The 19,371-nt window shown below is 33.5% G+C and overlaps 1 protein-coding gene across 1 annotated transcript; it reads left to right on the forward strand.

Moving 5' to 3' along the window:
• The first annotated feature begins 300 nt into the window (after positions 1-300).
• On the forward strand, positions 301-3,293 carry LOC120090256 (palmitoyl-monogalactosyldiacylglycerol delta-7 desaturase, chloroplastic-like). The gene is made up of 4 exons (XM_039047818.2): positions 301-618; positions 730-1,077; positions 2,149-2,255; positions 2,856-3,293. The coding sequence occupies exons 1-4, from the start codon at positions 319-321 to the stop codon at positions 3,073-3,075; spliced, it is 975 nt and encodes a 324-aa protein (XP_038903746.1). The 5' UTR covers positions 301-318; the 3' UTR covers positions 3,076-3,293.
• The last annotated feature ends 16,078 nt before the right edge of the window (positions 3,294-19,371 follow it).

Here is a 19,371-nt window from a genome sequence, read left to right on the forward strand (position 1 = left end):
TCTTTGTATTACCTTTCTATCCTTAAATACCACTAATTCAAGCCAATAAGAGGGCGGAATCTCATTGTTTTTCTCAGAATCAGTACTTCCAATGATTTTAAAGTCACTTCATAATGTGGAACGATTAATTGTTAAAATATTCTATTAATAACAATTTTTGAAAAATTAATTATAGTTTGGTAACTTTGGTTAAAAAATGTAACTTCTTAAATATAAACATTTTATTCCTTTTGGAGACAGAGATTATCAATATGGAGACTTAAAATGACTATAAATAGAAATGCTGGATTTGGTGGTGAGTAAAGAAAACCCTTCCAAATGGATGTGTCAAAACAAGAACCAAGTGAATTAGTGAAACCTCTAACGCCATTCGAGAGGGGAAAATGGAACAACATAGACAAAACTACTGCATTTGTTATCTTCTTTATACACATACCTTGTATTTTTGGACCATTTCAATTCACTTGGGGTGCGTTTTGGGTTGCCTTCGTATTATATGTTATCACAGGTCTTTTCGGTATAACTATTTCATACCATAGACATCTTTCACACAAGAGTTTTAAACTTCCTAAATGGTTGGAATATTTGTTTGCTTATTGTGGCGTTCATGCATTACAGGTTTGGTATATATATTTGTATAAGATAGATTAAAACAAAATTAAACAACTTTATATAATTTCAATTTGTTCATTATATTTTAAAAGTATTTATTTGTTTTCTATATTTTAGGGTGATCCGATGGATTGGGTGAGTACGCATAGATGTCATCATCAATTTGTTGATACCGAAAAAGATCCTCATAGTCCTATCGAAGGATTTTGGTTTAGTCATATTGCTTGGACATTAGATTCATACCTTTTGACAAAAAAAGTTTGTCCAAAGTACTTTAGAGATTTTAAAGGGATGGAAAGAAACATGTTGATGTTGAATTTGAAGCATGGGAGACCAACTAATGTGGTTGACTTGGAAAAACAAAGTTTTTATAGGTTTATTCAAAAGACATATTTTCTTCATCCAATTGCTCTAGCGGTAGTGCTCTATGCTATTGGAGGAATCCCTTTTGTTATATGGGGAATGGTAAAATACGATATCTATCTCATTTTTATTGTTTTTGTTTTTTTTTTTTTTTTAAAAAAGAAAACATGCATAAAACAAAATTAGAGTGGGGAAATATCCCCAATATCAATAGCATTAGTACATAAGTTTTCTTTAAAAAAAATAATTTATATTTATGTGTAATAGGTAAGCATATAAACTTCCAAATTTACTCTTAGCTATGTGTAGGTTTTCAAGAGATTATATGGTTTATTTAATTTATGTAAAATGGACACCAAATTATCAATCTTTAAAATTCATAAATGATATTTGCCTTATTCAATGAATTATTTTCCAATTATATATTTTATCTCTATTGTTTAACCATGGTTTCAAGTAATTGCTTTGGGAAGCACATTTATAGATAGTAATTAAGTGTATAGCAACTTACTTAAAAAATTAAGTGTATAGCAATATTCTTAAATAATTGTAAATATAGTAAAATTTATCAGTGATAGATTCTATCGCTGATGACTTCTACCAATGATATAGTCTACCACCAATAGATTCTTACTAGCGATATGGTCTATCACTGATAGACTTCGAAAGTAAAATCTATATTTTACTATACAAATTCTTTTGTATTGTGCTATATCTGTAACTTTGAATCTGATTGCTATGCAACACTAATTTGCTATGCAAATTCTTTTGTATTGTGTTATATCTGTAACTTTGAATCTGATTGCTATGCAACACTAATTTGCTATGTAAATTCTTTTGTATTGTATTATATCTGTAACTTTGAATTTGATTACCATATTTACAAATGCCCTGTAAATAATTGAGTTAAACATGAAGATTGACATGTTTAGAGAAGAAAAATTTAGCAATACTAGATGCACACATCTTTATGCATTCTATGCTAATCAAAAAAAAAAAAAAAAAAAAAAAAAAAAAAAAATTATACGATAAGCTATGATTGAAAACTTATATGAGATGTATAAAGATAAGTGTAACTTAGGAGGCAATTAAATGTTTTTCAAAACAATATATTTTAGTGGAAAAAAAAGAATTAGATTGATCTAATATGACTTTGACCTTTTGTTTGTGCAGTTTGTGAGGGTCACAATGTTTGTACATGTAATGTTTATGGTAAATTCAATAGGTCATAGATGGGGAACACGGCAATGGAATACATCTGATTTATCTACAAATAATTGGTAAGAGGAAAGACATATTTGGGAATATTGATTTTGAAATAGTTAAATTAAAATTTTTTTTATCATGTTTTTTAATTATTAATATCAATTTTGATATGAAATGAACATTAGATTTAAAAGTATAAAATTAAATATTAAATTAATTTTAGATGGTCTCAGAAATGTTTTAAAAAGATTAGAAATACGATAAATCAAACTCTTTAGATATGGTGATTTCAAAAGCAATTTCTATTGTGGGAATTTAAGTACCAGATTAATTATTTTAATTATAATTTTAGTATACATACGAAGATTTGAACCTCTCACTACAAAAAAAATTAATACATATCCATTATAGATATTATGTTATTTTGGCTATTTTATTTTTATAAAAATGAAATTATTCAATTTTTTTTTTTGTAAGAAATAATAGTTTATTGATGTAGGTGAATGTCAAAATATTTTTTTACTATTAATTCGTACGCATTTAACAATGTATTTATTCTCATGATTCCATACTCTAGAATTAATTTCATAATCATTGTAGTATTATTCAATAACTTGACAAATGGAATTCAAGGGTTATATTGAATCTGTATTTTTTTCCTTCCTCCTCTTTAGGTGGTTAAGTTTGCTTTCATTTGGAGATGGATGGCACAATAACCACCATGCTTTTGAATATTCAGCTAGACATGGACTTGAATGGTGGCAAATTGACTTTAGTTGGTATGTTATTATGTTTCTTCAAGCCATTGGAGTGGCCACTGAGGTCAAATTACCCACTCAAAGTCACAAGGAAAGATTGGCTATGCACAAACTAAAAGATGACACTCCAAAATGATGTTTTACACATGGAAATGCCAATGCTTCTAAATGCTTTAGAATATGGAATAAAACTATGCATGTATCAATTAGGTTCCTATTTCTACTAGGCTGTAATCCAAATATATGATATTATAGTATTATATTTGTATAAGTCGTTCTAATAAAATGATGAATTATACTCAAAATTATACCCAAATCCAAATATATGATATTGTCAAGATAAAGTTAAATTTATCAGCTGATGCTTAAAGTGTACAATCTTTTTAAATTTCATTTCCAAAGTTTCAATTTTTACTACGAAGAGGTAGGAAGTTTTTTCAATCAAGTCCACTCTTAAGAAAATAATTAAAATTGAATAACGAAATTGCTATAAGTGACCATTTTATTATTTGGGGCTGTTTAAAATATAGCAATTGGACTCAAAGTATTAGTAGATATATCTAACACAATGCATAAGAATTTGTAAATATAGCAAAATTTAGATCTATATCTTGTCTTCTATCAATGATAGATTATATTACTAACTAGAGTTTATCAGCGATAGAGTGTATCATTAATTTAAGTCAATCAGTGATAGAGTCTTATCACTACAAGAATTTTTGGCTTGAATATCGTTTAAAACTGACATTAAAAGGCTTTAATATTGGTCGACAACGGACATTGAAGATCATGTACTAAAAAGTCTTTAATGTCGGTTTTAAACCGACATTATAGCTGACCAAAATTTCAGTACTAATTATCTTCAATGTCGGTTTAAAATCGAAATTCTACACCATCTTGAATGTCGGTTTAAAACCTACTTTCTGCTAATAATTGTCGATATTAAATGTCTGTCATCATTTTGTCATTAAAAAAAGTACACATATATACATATATATTTTGCTTACGCACGTTCAAATCAGTAATATTTCTCTTTTACTTTTACATGCACAAAAGGAAATCTTAATTGCTTTCACAAATCCCCAATAAGTCACAAAAGAGGAATTGGATAATAATTTAACTCCAAAACCAAAATAAAAATATATTTTTTTATCCAAATCAACTTCATATAGTTTAGATAACAAATTCCAACTTATCAACTATGAAGTATACATATATATTCTACATTGAACAAGTAGAGTATACATGGTATGTTGCACACAAGAATAGCATTCAAAATAAATGAATTACAAAATGGTTAAAATAATTAAAAATAAGCTGAAGATAAATGAATAGTATTCAACAATGTATTCCCAAGTTTTCTGATGTCAATTTCTGGAGCTAAGGACTATTCTCCCACCTACGAAGTAGATAGAACAACAATTTGAACAAATAAGTAAAAAACAACAATTTGAACAAATAAGTAAATAAGGATCATGTTAGCACACAAGAAAACAAACTCCAATAGGTAGAATTCTACTAACCTAAGTGTTTTAAAAGTGCTTCTCAAACAATCAATAAAGCAAGTTTATTACTCTTATATTTTGAAAATTTTTGGCAGAATAACAATGCTACCACAACAAAACAAAAAATTTACCTTGAACCTGTTCAAAGAAACATACTCCCAAAAATATTCCACAACCACTTCTTCTCAGTAGAACTACCAAAATTCTCAAAAAACAAATATTCAACACTTCATAAAACAAATCCAATAAAACTTGTTAAAAACTAACTAACTGTATTCAATGATAATTCAAGTAAACTAAACAAAGACCTATTATAAGTTCTTCCCTACTAGTTATGTCTTTTTAATAAATAACAAAATTATATTGGCTTCTGCAGATGTGATATCTTCTTAACAAAGGGGAGACAATGACCAAGTCAATTGTCTTTGAAGTTCCATATGTGTCAAGACTTTATCCCATAAGTTTCATAAAAGACTTGCACTTACAATGATTCTTGAAGTAGTTGCACTGCTATAATTCAATCCACTCCAAGGGTATTCCATTGGCACACATGGATCTCCTTGTCAATCCCTCTTTATCCCATAAATTTGACTTGATATTGGTAAGTCCATTCACTAATGATCCAAAACAAAATCACAATAGTATACTTTAACTTTCAATAAACCCAGAGAGTGCATTTAGAAAAGCATACCATCTCCTTGATTTCTTTGCAACTCTATTATGTCTTTCACGTAATATAATGTTTGTCCTGCAAGATTTTCTTTATGACAAAATTCTCCCCATTTCCAAGCACTTCTCCTAATAGGAGTATTAAGAAAATTCCAAATAGAAGTACAAAACAAAGGAAGGGAAAGGAAAGAAGTTGTATGTTGGTCACAACTTCTACAGATATAATGTATAGCAATGGACTCTGAAACAAATTAAATAAATCCTTATTTCTAAGTTTCATGTTGAACGTTGTTGCTATTATAGGAAAATATTTACTTGGGGACACATAAGATACACTATAAATTACTTACCAGTGTCAAAGATAAACACGGCAAGATAAGATATCATTTCTCCATATCATATCAATATTTTGACAACCATGATGATGAAAAGAAACATACTTATTCCCTGATATTAGCAAAAATAAGCTGGCATTCAGTAGGAATTCTCATTGTGAAGTAACATTTTTTTTGTCTCAATTTCTAAGCTTTTCTACATCGACTTCCATAATTATTCATGAATATTTTCATATGACTAAGCATAATAGTTTTAAAGAGTACCTTTGCTTCTCATTTGGAAGAACTCCTCATTAGTGAATCGAAAACAAAACACCTGCAATATAACTTTAAAACATCAATCGATCACTATAAAATGTGTGCAATATTATCATGTAATTAAAAGTAACCTAAGAGTTCATCAAATACATATATCTCAAATAATACCATTAGAATTGATCTTAAAGAGTTCATCAGAGATAATATAATAAAATGGCTAGGAAGCAAACATTTATAGGTAGAAATCAAAACTCAATCTCTCTCTGTATAAACGTTGGAATCTGACAACGTAAGAAACTATTCCTCTTCAAAAGGTTCAATTATTTTACATGAAGTTCTGTTAATTACCTCATACTTCTTAATGTCGAAAACCATAGTTATGATATTTTCACATTCGCAAGGCTTTGCACACAAGCTGAAAATCTCCTGAGATTCAGATAAATAGCACATCGTTGAACAATACAACCAAATTTCTTCAATTAGAAAGAAATTAATCTTACGAATTGAAAGAAAAATGGAAGAGTAATAAGTGCACCCATTAATCATACAAGATGAAATCAACAAATTGGATGGAACCCCAACAAGTCTAAGAAGGAAAAAAACCAGTAAAAAGAAGGGGAAAAAAAATACTATGTTAATCACAAAAAAAGATGAAATCAATAAATGTATTTATTATAAAAAAATAAGGAAAAATACGTAAAAAAAAAACCTAAAAAAAACAGATTTTATCCAACGTCAGCGATCCACTTCCATGACCCGAACGACGTGAACGACTGGAACGTCTGCGACCCACCTCTACAGATCGAAAAAGCCTACCACCCAGACGACTCGAATGCCAGCGACCCACCTCCACGACCCACTTCTAAAGATCAGAAGACTCACGACTAAATCTACAGATCCAACACTGGGACCCACCTCCATGACCCGAACGAGCTGGATGGCAAGCTGAACTACTAGATTTGACGATTGGCGACCCATCTCCACTGAAGCCCACGACAGACTGGCATGCGAACCACCAGATCTAGATGACAAATAGACTGCTAGACGACGAGTTGGACGACACATGATCTACCTCCACTGAACCCTACGACGGACTGACACACAAACAACCATACCTGGACAATAAAATAGATGACTGGGCGACGAGCTGGACGACACACGCCCCACCTCCACTGAACCCTACGACCGACTGACACGCAAACAACAAGATCTGGATGACAAATAGACGATAGGATGGCGAGCGACTTCTTGGTGAAGATTGGTATGGTCAAGGGGAAGAGAGAGTTTGTAAGAGAGAAGTGAGAATGGAGAGAAGAAAGGTAGTGAAATGAAAGAGAGATATTTTTTACTAAAGTTAAAAAGTAAATGGGGACTTTTAATGTCGGTTTTAAACCGACATTGTAGTCTATCTTTAATGTCGGTTTAAAACCGACATTATACATCCGGTTTTACTTTTTTCAACCGACATTAAAGCCCAAAATTCTTGTAGTGTATCATTACTTGATTTTGCTATATTTGCAATTCTTTAAAAATGTTGCTAAACACTTAATTATCTTAAAAGTTCTACGTATTGAAATTACCTAAAAAAACAATCGGTAAGCCCAAGCAAAAGGTAATCCCATGAAAATAATCTATTGTTATAATAAATGCATGTAGAAGTACAAAAAAAAGAAAAAAGAATTTACTTTTTTGTCCCACCTCCCATTAAAGTGCAACAGTAAACGTCAAGATTTTATATGTGATTTGACTATTAAGTGAGATATAATATCTTAATTCATATGTCTGTGAAGTTTATATATCTATAAAGTTCATTTATCTGTGTTTGGGATGCAAAGTTATTTGGTATGAGTTCATATGTCGATATTTAGGGGTGTAGAGTTGAGTTCATATGTCTAGAGTATTTGGTGTAGTTTTTTTAACTCTAAATAATCTGCTTTTATAATGACTATTTTTGTTTTAATTTTTTTTATTAAATAATTCTATCCATATTTGTGTTGAATAAAATATGGATTGCAATTTTTTTCCTTTTAGTTTTTAAAGTTTTTTCTTTATTTATATTTTTTGATAATGAATACACTACATTTCTTGCAGGAATATAGTTAACTAAAATGGGAAACGAAATAAAAATCAAAATATTTGATTCCTAATTTTTCTCCATGAATTTCATCATCATCATCTTCTTTTTATTCTTCTTCTTATTGTTGCTCTGTATTATTACACTGTCATGATTTTTTTAATTTAATTTTCCCCATTATTTAGCAGCCAATGGAATGCCACCATATTTCTTCAACAATTCCATTTTCAATTCCTCCAAATTTAGAGGATTATCAGAGAACAAATCTCTATTTTTCACTATTTCTTGCCATAAAATGTTCCAAGAAAAAATTCTCCATTTTTCTATTTTTTTAATATATGTTATATACTATTCAACTATATACATACTTTTCCAAATATATTAAAATTCGTTTGATATGTGAATTCAATTAAATAAAAATATATTTTAAAAATTTATACATATTAATATTGCACTTAAGGTAGACTAATACTATTATTTATATAATCAACAACCGTACAACATACTTTAACAATCATCAGTCTTATAATAGTCAAAAGTGGTTATCGAAGTTGATAATCAAGATGAATTTCTCTTAAGTTTGTAGTTGGAGGTGGTTTTCGGTGCCTCAAGTTGGTTGCTTGAAGGTGGTACTAGAGTTGGTCGTTGGAGTTTGTCATCAAATGCGGTTTCCGGACCTTGAAGTTGGTTGCACGAAGGTAGTTGTCGAAGTATATCATCGAGGATGATTTTTGCTAGAGTTTATAGTTAGAGGTGGTTTTGGAGATTGAAGTTGGTCGCATGAATGTGGTATTGGAATTGGTTGTCGAAGTTTTTTTCGTCAGAGGTGGTTGTCGAAGCCTGAAGTTGGTCGGTGGAGTTGCTCGCTCAAAGGTGTTAGTCGAAGGTGATTTTCGTTAGAGTTTGTAGTTGAAGGTGGTTGTCGGAGCCTATGTCGAAGTTTTTCATTGGAGATTATTGTTGGAGGTGATTGCTAGAGCTAAAATTGGTTGTCAAAGTTGGTCGCATGAAGATGGTCATTGGACTTGGGTCATAGGAGTTGTCATCAGAGGTGGTTACTAGAATTCGAAATTGGTTGTCAGAGTTGGTCAGTGGAGTTGTCATTGGAGGTGGTTGTCGGAGCATGGAGTTTGTTCCCGCAATGTGGAGTGATAGTCGCTGACAGTACTCGATGGGTGGAGCCATTGAAAACATTGGAAGAAGGGAGAGTTGGAGTGAGTTGGTAAAATATACCAACTCAACTCCACTAACATTTAGAGTTGATGGGCCAAACATTGATTATACCAACTCAACTTAACTAATGTTGGTGAACCAAACACACCTTTTATTTTATTACGAGAACATAAAGGTTAAACTGAATTAGGCCTGGGATTAGGTCAAGGGAAGTAAAAATCTATTTTGGAACAATCAGTTGTTAAGTTGTTTGATAAAGGAGTGAGCCTAACAACAGATACTTGGGCTTCCTTATAGAACATCAATTACATGGTTCTTACAACATATTTTGTTGATTCTGAATGGAATTTACAGAAAAGAATATTAAATTTTTATTAAGTGCCTAATCATAAGGGAGAGACAATTGGTATGTAATTGAATGTTTTTATTGAATTGGGGTATTGATAAAGTTTTTTCAATTACTATTGATAATGCAATTTCAAATGATTCGTCAATCTCATATATGAAGAGAAAACTAAAGATTTGGAATTCTCTTATTTTAGATGGTGAATTATTACACATGAGATGTTGTGCTCATATTATGAACTTGATTCTTAATGAGGGATTGAAAGAATTGCATGATCTGATATCTAGTGTGCAAAATGTTGTAAGATATGTTAGATCTTCTACTAAGCGATTAAAAAAATTTTAGTGCCAGTACAACAAATATCACATACAATAGCAGGTCAAAAATGCTATTGTAGACTTCTAATTGCATTTTTGGAGACGTTATCATAGGCGACGTTATGAAAGTCCAATACTTTTGATAGCATTTTTTGTTTGATATAACATGTGTTATAAAAAGTCAATTTTTTATTGCAGAATTATCATGCTATGAAAGCATTTCATAGTGTAAGCCAAAAACCCAGTGTTTTTCTCTTTCATAGCATTTTTAATAGCATAAAAAAAATGTTGCCAAAACTATTTTATACTATTTTTAATAGCTGAAAAGAAATGCTAAGATAACCATATTATAGCATTTTTAATAGCTGAGAAAAACCTATTAAAAAGCTATTCACCTAACAAAAACAAAAATATCATAATTTTTATCTCATAAAATACATCAACTAATAAACCATATTATCATTATTATCCACATAAAATACTGCAACCAAGTTGGGAAAAAGAATGCTTGCATATTTTGACTTTATTAGTCGCCCATGCAACAGTGGTGCCTAATGTATCATTTATAAATCTGAACCCTACTTTCCATACTTAAATATGTTTATTGATATGATTGTATGATAAATGGGTTAACTTATGAGTTAATGTCAAATTGTAGGGAAATGGGTGAAGAATAAGAAAGTAAATAAGGAAAAGTTAAGTATTGAAACATGACTCTCAGATAAGTATGTGTTAGCCTTTCAAGAGGAAAATTTTTGCTAAGTGTTGCAGTTGTGCACACCATGGTGGTCGAGATGGATGCATGTGGACATATTGGTGCGTGGAAAATGGAGAATAAATATGCGTGCATCTTATGATATGCGTTGATTTTATGCGCCGATGATCATGCATTAGACTAAGAAATATACAATATGCCTTTAAGAATATATGCGATGACCATGCGTTCTTGCCACAAGTTTTCTTACTTTCTCGCCAAGTATAACGAGATCGCAAGTTTCTCGGGGTAATCTGAAGTCGAACTCAGGGACTTGTAACTAAATGTTGGGAAGTAATGTGTTTGCGGCGATGAATGAAAGAATAATGAAGTTAAAGGACTATACGTTACTCCTACTCCTAACTAAACAGATTAAGCAATGGAAGTATGACTATGAGAGTTAGTAGAGACACGACAACTAATGCGTAATAAGTTGCATGGAAAAATAGATAAAATGATGGAGGGGTTAAATTCACCGCATCATTAAGCTTGATCGCAAGGGTAATCCCAACCAACACAAGTTATGCGATCATGCTATACACAAATATATGCATGCGATGCATATACAAAAATGTCGATAGGACTTATGTTTAAGTATCTATTCTTGCTTATGCGATCTAACACACATAAGACAAGGTGACCGCATACTACCATATCCTATTTCTAGGGCGCATGCAATGTGTAAATAGCAGATAGAACTTATTCCTAAGTTTCTACTCTTTCTTATGCGATCCAATCTGACTCTCTCAAGCCTAGATTTGGTCTTTAGACTACTCTCCCAAGTATGTCCAAATGATGAATGATGCCATAAGACAAGATGATCACATAAAGTATGGTTGAACATAAAATTATTCCTATCTCTAGGAACACTGTTTACTTTGCTTAGTCAATTCCACTACTTACCCTCTCGGGCAGTTAGTCGCCGCTGATCAGCTCATAGACAAGCATTGTGACCGCTCATAGACAAGCGTTGCCACAGCCTTACACTAAACAAAGAGGATTATTCACTATATTCGCGTAACACACACATCTTGGTGGTTTGCTACATGCTTCATATGTCTATGCCGCATGATTGAGTATGCGATATTCTTGCAATCTTACTTAGTTCGTTACAATGAAAGTAAGGGATGATAAAGAAGAAGTTAATGAAGATGGAGTCGAAGGAAATAAAGAGATGCATTGATTACAAAATGTATTAATGTCTGAAGTCAAAATGTAATATAATACAGAGATAAGAAGAGAGGTGGAGGGTTAGATGTAGGGAATCTCTTGCTTCCATCAGATGTGTGTCAAAGCTTCCGGTGGTGCCATAGATGGGTGGTGGAGTAGTCTCTCTCGAGATCTATCTCCAACAAAGCTTCAGTCGTCACTCGAAATGGATGAAGGAATGAAGAACTCTCAAAGAATGTCTTTTCACGCTCTCATCTATGATCACAAGGATCTGCCTTAAGGCAGAAGCTTGGATGCTTTGAATTTGAGCTCTAAGGCTCTATTTATAGAGCTAAATCGCTGACAGCATTAATAGTCCCGCTCTGAATCTCTGCCACTAATGGCATGATCATCCAACTCTGAACCTCTGTCACTAACGGCGTGGTAGGTGAAATGTCAACATCATCTTTTTGGTACTCCTAAGGTATACGTTCATGCTTGTTTTTGCAATAGTACCGTCGCATTCTACCAAACTTGCGATAACCCTTCTATCATGGTTATTACTTTGTAGCCGCAACATCCATGCGATGAACGCATGCGATCAATAGCCGCAACATCCATGCAATGAACGTACGTGATCACCCTTGCGATGGTCTGGCGTTCACTACATGTGATAGATTCCTACGATAGTTACAAAAATAGACATTTCGACGCAGAATAATGCATAATATTGGGTTAGCAGAGATTTCCTATGTTGATCAAAGCAAGCTCACTTTTCACATGAATTCTTAATATAATCATTGCATATTCTACTTGTTAGCCCTCATAATTCTAAATAAGAGACTACAATAACTTGTATTTCTACTGGTTATCACATATGTGTTGACAAGGGTATGCGACAGCCATGTTCTTTTGAAGTTGTGTGGGCATGAAGAAAAGTGCTGATGGTAAATTAGTAGTTGGCCGCAAGGAAGGCGAGCGTTGAGCGCAAGGCATGCGCGAGGCAGCCTAGGCATGTAGGTGAGGCATTGGCATTAGCTAAGAAGCTGTGCTTTAGGTTGAAGCCATGCGTTGGTCGAGAGGACATACAACTAAGAAGCCAAGCAATGTCAAGGGTGTGCTAAGCATTGGCAAGGTAAGGATGCAAGACAAGGCGGGCTGTCTAGGCATTGACACAAGGTTAAGTGATGACACTAGTGCATGCGATCAAGGGAGGGTATTGGCCGAGGGCTTGTTTGCTTATGGAGGCACGCGAGAACAGGGAGCCTTGGAGGTTAGCATGCATTGTGGGCGTGCGACAAGGCAAAGCCTTGGGCATTAGCATGATGAGGCATTGACTTGAGTGCTAGCTAGGTGTTGTGCGATGGTCAAAGGTTGATGCATCGTGCAGCTCTTGCGAGGCTAAGAGCTAGGTGATGCAATGGTATAGCAAGCCAAGGAGCCAAGGCGTCAGCCTTAAGTAGGATGTTGGATAAGGCATGAAGTGTACAAGCGTTGGTCCTAAGGCATGCATTATTGGGGATGGCATAAGTGAAAGGGCTGTCATGTGTGGATGTTAGCTGAAGTCAAGGCTTGCGTTGATGGAAAAGGGAAGGTGATCAGCATTAAACACCGGTAAAAGAAGTTCAGTTGTTCTGATTTTGTGGTTTAATTCCATTTAATGGTTGATGTGGTAGCTTATTAAGTGATGCATGGTTGGCAGACTCAAGTATAAAAAGGAAGGCTGAATTCAAGAGCTTCTTTTGAGTAAACTACTCAAGAAATTGAGCCAAGGCCATCTGAAAGTTGAAGAAGTCTAGTTAATAAGGTAGGGCTTTTGAAAGAAGAACCAATGAGAATGAGTTGGAAATTTGAAGAAATTGAAAGAAGGTCGAGCTCTCGAGTAATCCAGGGCCAGTGCTAAAGATTTAAAATCTTTAGCCAAACCGCGAATAAGTATGAGCTCAAATTTTAAGTTAAACATGTTAAGACAATTTTGAACAATTTTGTAGAAGGAAATTTTTTATGAAAAGTCTTGGAAAATGAGTTATTTAAAGCGTAAGTTAATTCTTGATTTTTTTAAACAAGTAGGCAGTTGCTGGAGTTGAATAAGCTAACAGCTCAAGGATGGATGCATGTGCTCAGGTAGAAGCAAGCCTTAGTGTGCATTGGGGATGTGCGTGGGGCTATGTGGGTGACCACAGGTGTCTTGGATGCCTAGGGGAAGGCATAGGCATTGGTGTGCAGCAAGTGGAATGCCTAAGACAAGGAAGGGTCGAGTGAGGTGTGCGATGACACAATGTGCTGCCGCCTAGCCAAGCTTGAAATCTTGAAATTTTTCAAACTGTTTAACATCTAGGAGGTATGCGTTTGGAGGTGAGGTAACTTTGATGAGAAGGTCAAGAGTTTGTTTATGGAAGTTAGTCTTAAAAGGGAGACCATTTCTAGTAGCTAAAGTATAATGTTCTGTCCACAGGATTGAGACCAATAGGGGAAGCTTATCATCCATTAAAGAATTGCCAAAGCTGTGACTGACTACGTGTTTATGATGTTCTTAGAAATCCATGTTTCAAATGAAATATTAATCTCATGCTAGTTATTTTACAAAGAGTTTTCCAAGAAAACTACTTATGAACTTATGATACCAAAGCGTGCAAGTTAATGAAGTTATAAAGCATGATGTGTTTAAACGCATACTAGCTCTTTAAAGAGAAGTTTTATAACATGTTTTAGTTAGAAATTATATCAAAAACTTGAAGCATAGGTTGGTAGTTATATTTAGAGCTTGAATGCTGAACTTAGCTCATGTTATTATGATTTAAGCATACATGATTCAGTAAAAGAGATTTTTGATACATCAAGCTCGGTACTGAACGACTTAGAGAAAGTATCTAAGTAGTTGTACCTAAGGTATGATGGTACTTAGATATAACTACGTGCACGTAGGTATTTGACGACGAAGGATTGAGTAAAAGGATTCTCTCTTCACTAAGGCTTGATGTTGAGGGATTGAACAATAGGGTTCTCTCTCAATGAAGGATCAATTTAATTATGTTTCCTGACATGTTATGTTTCAAAGTTTTTCATGTATAGCTACTTGGAAAGATTTTATATTTCAATATACAGTTTTTGAAATCCAATCTTAAACATGAGAATTATGTTTATTAAGTCACTCACTAGGCTAAGAGCTCACCTCGTTTAAAATACTTTTCTTTCTGCTAGTAGCGGTCAACTCCCCAAAAGATAACTCTGCTGTTGCTCTGCCATTCAAAGTCAGGACTCTAGTATTAGAACAGTTTAGCTGGTTGCCTGTAAATATTTGTGCATATGTTTTGTGCATATAGGGACTAGGTTAACTAGTTGGGGCCACAGGGCATTGTGTTATGTACATTTTGTATATGTTAGCTATATGTGAGACCCTATTGGTTATGACTGTTGGTTGTTGAATATTATATACATGTTTATTGTTATCAGGATTTCTAGTCAGTTTAAGTAGGTTAGTAGGCAATAAGTACCAACGAAAAGGTTAGTAACTGTTGTAGCCATATCTTCTTCCAGATTAAGAGGGTAGTTTAGGAGGGGATATGTTATCATCAATGGCCAATGTGGACCAAAGCCAAAAGATTAGAACCAAAATAGGCTTTAGACCATTTTCAGATATGCAAAGCCACACTCCATCCACCTATAAAACCAAAAAAGTACAAAGTAAGCATGAATTTCTTCACTCATCGAAAAGATAATGCTAGTTTAAATATTCTTGAGAGTTTTCCTACAAGAATACAATATTTGTTATTTATCATGCACACGGATAAGTTAAAAACCTATATCTCAAGATTAAAGAAGCCATATTAAATCAAACATTAGAACAAAGACAACAAATGCACAAAAAGTTATTTTTTTAAAAAAAAAAAAAAAATCAGCACCTGTTTGTTTCTTCTTTTTGTTTCTGAAAAGAAAAATGTAATCAAAATGGCTTTGTACATCCAAAGAAAAAATATGAACAAATTTCTATCAAGAAGAGAAGACTTCTTCCTCTTCCTACTTAAAAATATGCAATCCATACACTAAACATATATTTAAATACCCAGACATAAATATTTCAAATAAATATCATTACTTTAGCAAAAAATACAAACATGATGTGAAATCAAAATGATGGGAGGGGAGCTCTTAAATTTGATGCTCTTTCATGGATGAATTCAACAGACCATATGAAGCAAAAGCATAAGAGAACTAAAAATAGAATTGATACTTGTCAAACAAAGTTGAACAATGAGAGTTTTATTGCAAACACTAGTAAGAGTGAGAAATAAAGTTGAACCACAAAGAAGAAAAAATAAATTAACAATCTTTATCAAGTTCTCTAAATCCAAACATGTTTGAGCTATATCAGTTCAATGCAAGTTTACTTATTATGAAGCTAGTTCTTTCATTGCAACTAAGTTCAAAACTTCATTACAACAATGAGAGTTTTATGTCTTAAATTTTGTTCATTCTCACCTTGTGAATGACAAGCTTGTCTTGTAGGTCAAAGTTTTCTATCCATTTTGAAATAAGTTTTAACCATAGGTACATGAAAAACTAACAACACCAAGTGAACAACTTAACCCCTACTCATAATCCAAGTTTGTAGATTTAGAAAGAACAATTAACTGCAATAAAATTTCATATCAATTTATTTTAGCTTAACAACTTAGGTGCAAAAGTGTGTTTATATCACAGTAATCACAGTTTAGATGGCACAAGAGTTTTTTACATTGGCCATCTAATAAAGATTTTCAAATAGATGGCACAAGAATTTTTTACATTGGTCATTGACAACTACCATTTAACCCTTTAAATTAGACAGATAATCAAGCAAACAACAGTCGTTGACAACTAGCAACATTTTGAAAAACAAGAGCCAAAACTGATCATCGACAATTACTAATCCCCTCCCTTATTCAGAAAACACTGTTGTTATTGAACTACTCCAACCTTGAATCACTGCTATTATTGTCGCATTCTCCTAAAATATTATTAGAAATTCATGCTCATATTGTTGAAAAGTTTGTCATTATTAAACTTTATTTGTGGCATTTAGTGTGACTTTTAGTTTTTTATAATCAATAGTGATTTTTGAGTTATAGGAGTTATGTGAGTTATGAGCATTTGATGACATTTATAGCTTTAAACTATTGACATTCCTATGGTTATGTTTGTAAGCCTATATAAAGGCATGCTTAGTTGAATGGAAAATATATCTCTCATTTATCATATTTGTCCTCCACGTTTTTTTTTTCTAACATAGTAGTATAGGAGCTAGTAGAAAATATTGAGAGAAAAATGGCCAACGGTGGGATAGATTCACTTCAACTACCAATGCTTACCAAGCTCAACTATGACAATTAGAGCATAAAGATAAAAGCGTTACTAGGAGCACAGGACGTATGGGAGATCGTGGAGAACGTTTTCCAAGAGGCAGAAGCTGGAGCCGATCAAGTGCAAAGAGATGCGTTAAAGAAGAAAAGAAAGAAGGACAAGAAGGCCGTTTATATCTTGTATCAATCGGTGGACGAAGATACGTTTGAGACCATCGCCAATGTGGAGACGTCAAAAGCGACATAGGACAAGCTCCAATCGACTCATAGAGGAGCCGATCGTGTGAAAAAGGAGAAGAATAGTCGTGGAGGTGGAAGAGGTCGTGGTAGTCGAGGCCATGGTGGAAGAGGTGAAGCCAACACCGATGTTTCTCAAAACTCGTCTAAATCCTCAAGAGAAAGAGGAGGTCGAGGTCATGGAAGACATGGTGGAAGGTCTGGGAGAGATAAATCTCAGGTAACATGTTATAGTTGTAACAAATATGGACATTATGCGAATGAATGTTACTCATCTCAAACAGAGTCGATTGATCGAAAGCATTAGGACCGATCAACCACTAGCACATCAAAAGCCCATCAAAGGCAATTCAATTATGCAGAGGAGAATGGAACCTTATTTATGGTTTCAAAGGGAGAAGAAAAGTGTCAAGATAGTATGTGGTATCTTGACACAGGAGTCTCAAATCACATGTGTGGAAAACGCGAGATGTTTGTGGAGTTGAACGAGATGGAGAAAGGTAATATTTCCTTTGGAGAAAATTCTTTGACCGTCATCAAAGGAATAGGTAAAATTCTCATTCGGTTAAAAAATGGAGAAAATCAATATATCACAAATGTTTATTACGTTCCCAATATAAAAAATAATATATTGAGTGTAGCACAATTGTTAGAGAAAGGTTTTGAAGTTCAAATGAAAAACAATTGTTTGTATTTAAAGGATAATCATGAGAGACTTATTGCTAAAGTCTCCATGATAAAAAACCGAATGTTTCCTTTGAATATATGTAATGATGTTCCAAAATTCTTTAAGACGTGTTATGAAGATCTCTCTTGGCTATGGAATCTATGGTTCAAGCACCTTAATTTTGGAAGTTTAGAAGATTTGTCAAAGAAGAAGATGGTGCGAGGTTTATCACACATTCACAAGGCAAACCAAGTGTGTGAAGGGTGTTTGCTTGGCAAACATCATTGAAGTAGTTTTCCAAAGGAGTCTATGACAAGAGCAAAAAAGCCTTTAGAACTCATCCATGCCGATGTGTGTGGAATGATCAAACCAGAGTCTCAAGATAAATGTAAATATTTCCTTCTCTTTATTGATGATTTTTCTAGAAAAACATGGGTGTACTTTTTGAAGGAAAAATCAGAAGTATTTGAAATCTTCAAGAGATTTGAGGCACGTGTGGAGAATGAAAGCAACCTTACAATTAAGGCCATGAGAATCGATCGAGGTGGTGAATTCACATCAAATGAGTTCAAACAATCTTGGAAACTAATAGGCTCACGATCACCAAAAAGACAATAGAGAATTATGTCATTTTGATTTTCATTTACCTCATTAAGTTCCCGTAGACTTCGAATTTCTCTTGGACCAATTTCGTTCTCCGAATTGCTGGATGAACCTTCAGATGATGATCGATCGATCGAATGAGGTGGCACTGGAATGGGCAAACCTTCACCCATTTCATCCCTGGTCGGCTCATTTTCATCGTCTTCTTCAAAATATGGAAGGAAATGATACTCCTCCTCTTGTATATTCCAATCCCAAGAGGCTTCCTCATAAAAAAAAAACATTATGACTAATCATTACCTTCCCATTCAAAGGATTGTAAAGATGATAACCTTTTGAACTTGCATCATAGCTGATGAAGATGAGTTTCTCGCTTCGATCATCGAGCTTGGTCCTTTTTTCTTCTGACACATGAGCATATGCAATACTCCCAAACACCTTGAAGTGACTAATCTCGAGCTTTCTTCCGTTCCATGCTTCTTGAGGCGTCTTGTGAAGCACACTTTTGGTTGGCGCTCGATTTGTCAAATAAACCGCACAAGCTACTGCCTCTGCCCAAAATTCCCTCGACATCTTCTTTTTCTTTAGCATGCTTCTTGCCATGTTCAAGATTGTAAGATTCTTCCTCTCCACCATGCCATTTTGTTGCGGTGTCCTCGGGACTGTTAACGGACATTGGATGTCTTTTCGATGTGAATTCACCACCTCGATCGGTTCTCATGGCCTTGATTGTAAGGTTTTTTTCATTCCCCACACGTATCTTAAATCTCTTGAAGATTTCAAATACTTCTGATTTTTCCTACACATATACGACAATTCGTCAATTTCTAAAAACTAAGATACAGATATGTCTAAGGATACGTCATTTTTATATATATATTTATAAAAAACGAGGATACTCATACGTTGAAGATACATTTTCTTTTTCTTAAACAAAAATCTAGGATATAGATAAATTTAACATACAATTTAATAACAACGACACAAAATAGAATACAAACACTGA

Source organism: Benincasa hispida, chromosome 1 (assembly GCF_027475165.1).
Source record: "Benincasa hispida cultivar pf3 chromosome 1, pf3_genome.v1.1, whole genome shotgun sequence".
NCBI classification, from domain to species: domain Eukaryota; kingdom Viridiplantae; phylum Streptophyta; class Magnoliopsida; order Cucurbitales; family Cucurbitaceae; genus Benincasa; species Benincasa hispida.

What these genes read in the sequence shown, in the direction of transcription:
- LOC120090256 (XM_039047818.2), top strand. Translation starts at nt 319, where the DNA reads ATGGATGTGTCAAAACAAGAACCAAGTGAATTAGTGAAACCTCTAACG. An exon ending in GTGGCGTTCATGCATTACAG is followed by an intron (nt 619 to 729) that starts GTTTGGTATATA and finishes TCTATATTTTAG; the next exon opens with GGTGATCCGATGGATTGGGT. An exon ending in GATTTATCTACAAATAATTG is followed by an intron (nt 2,256 to 2,855) that starts GTAAGAGGAAAG and finishes CCTCCTCTTTAG; the next exon opens with GTGGTTAAGTTTGCTTTCAT.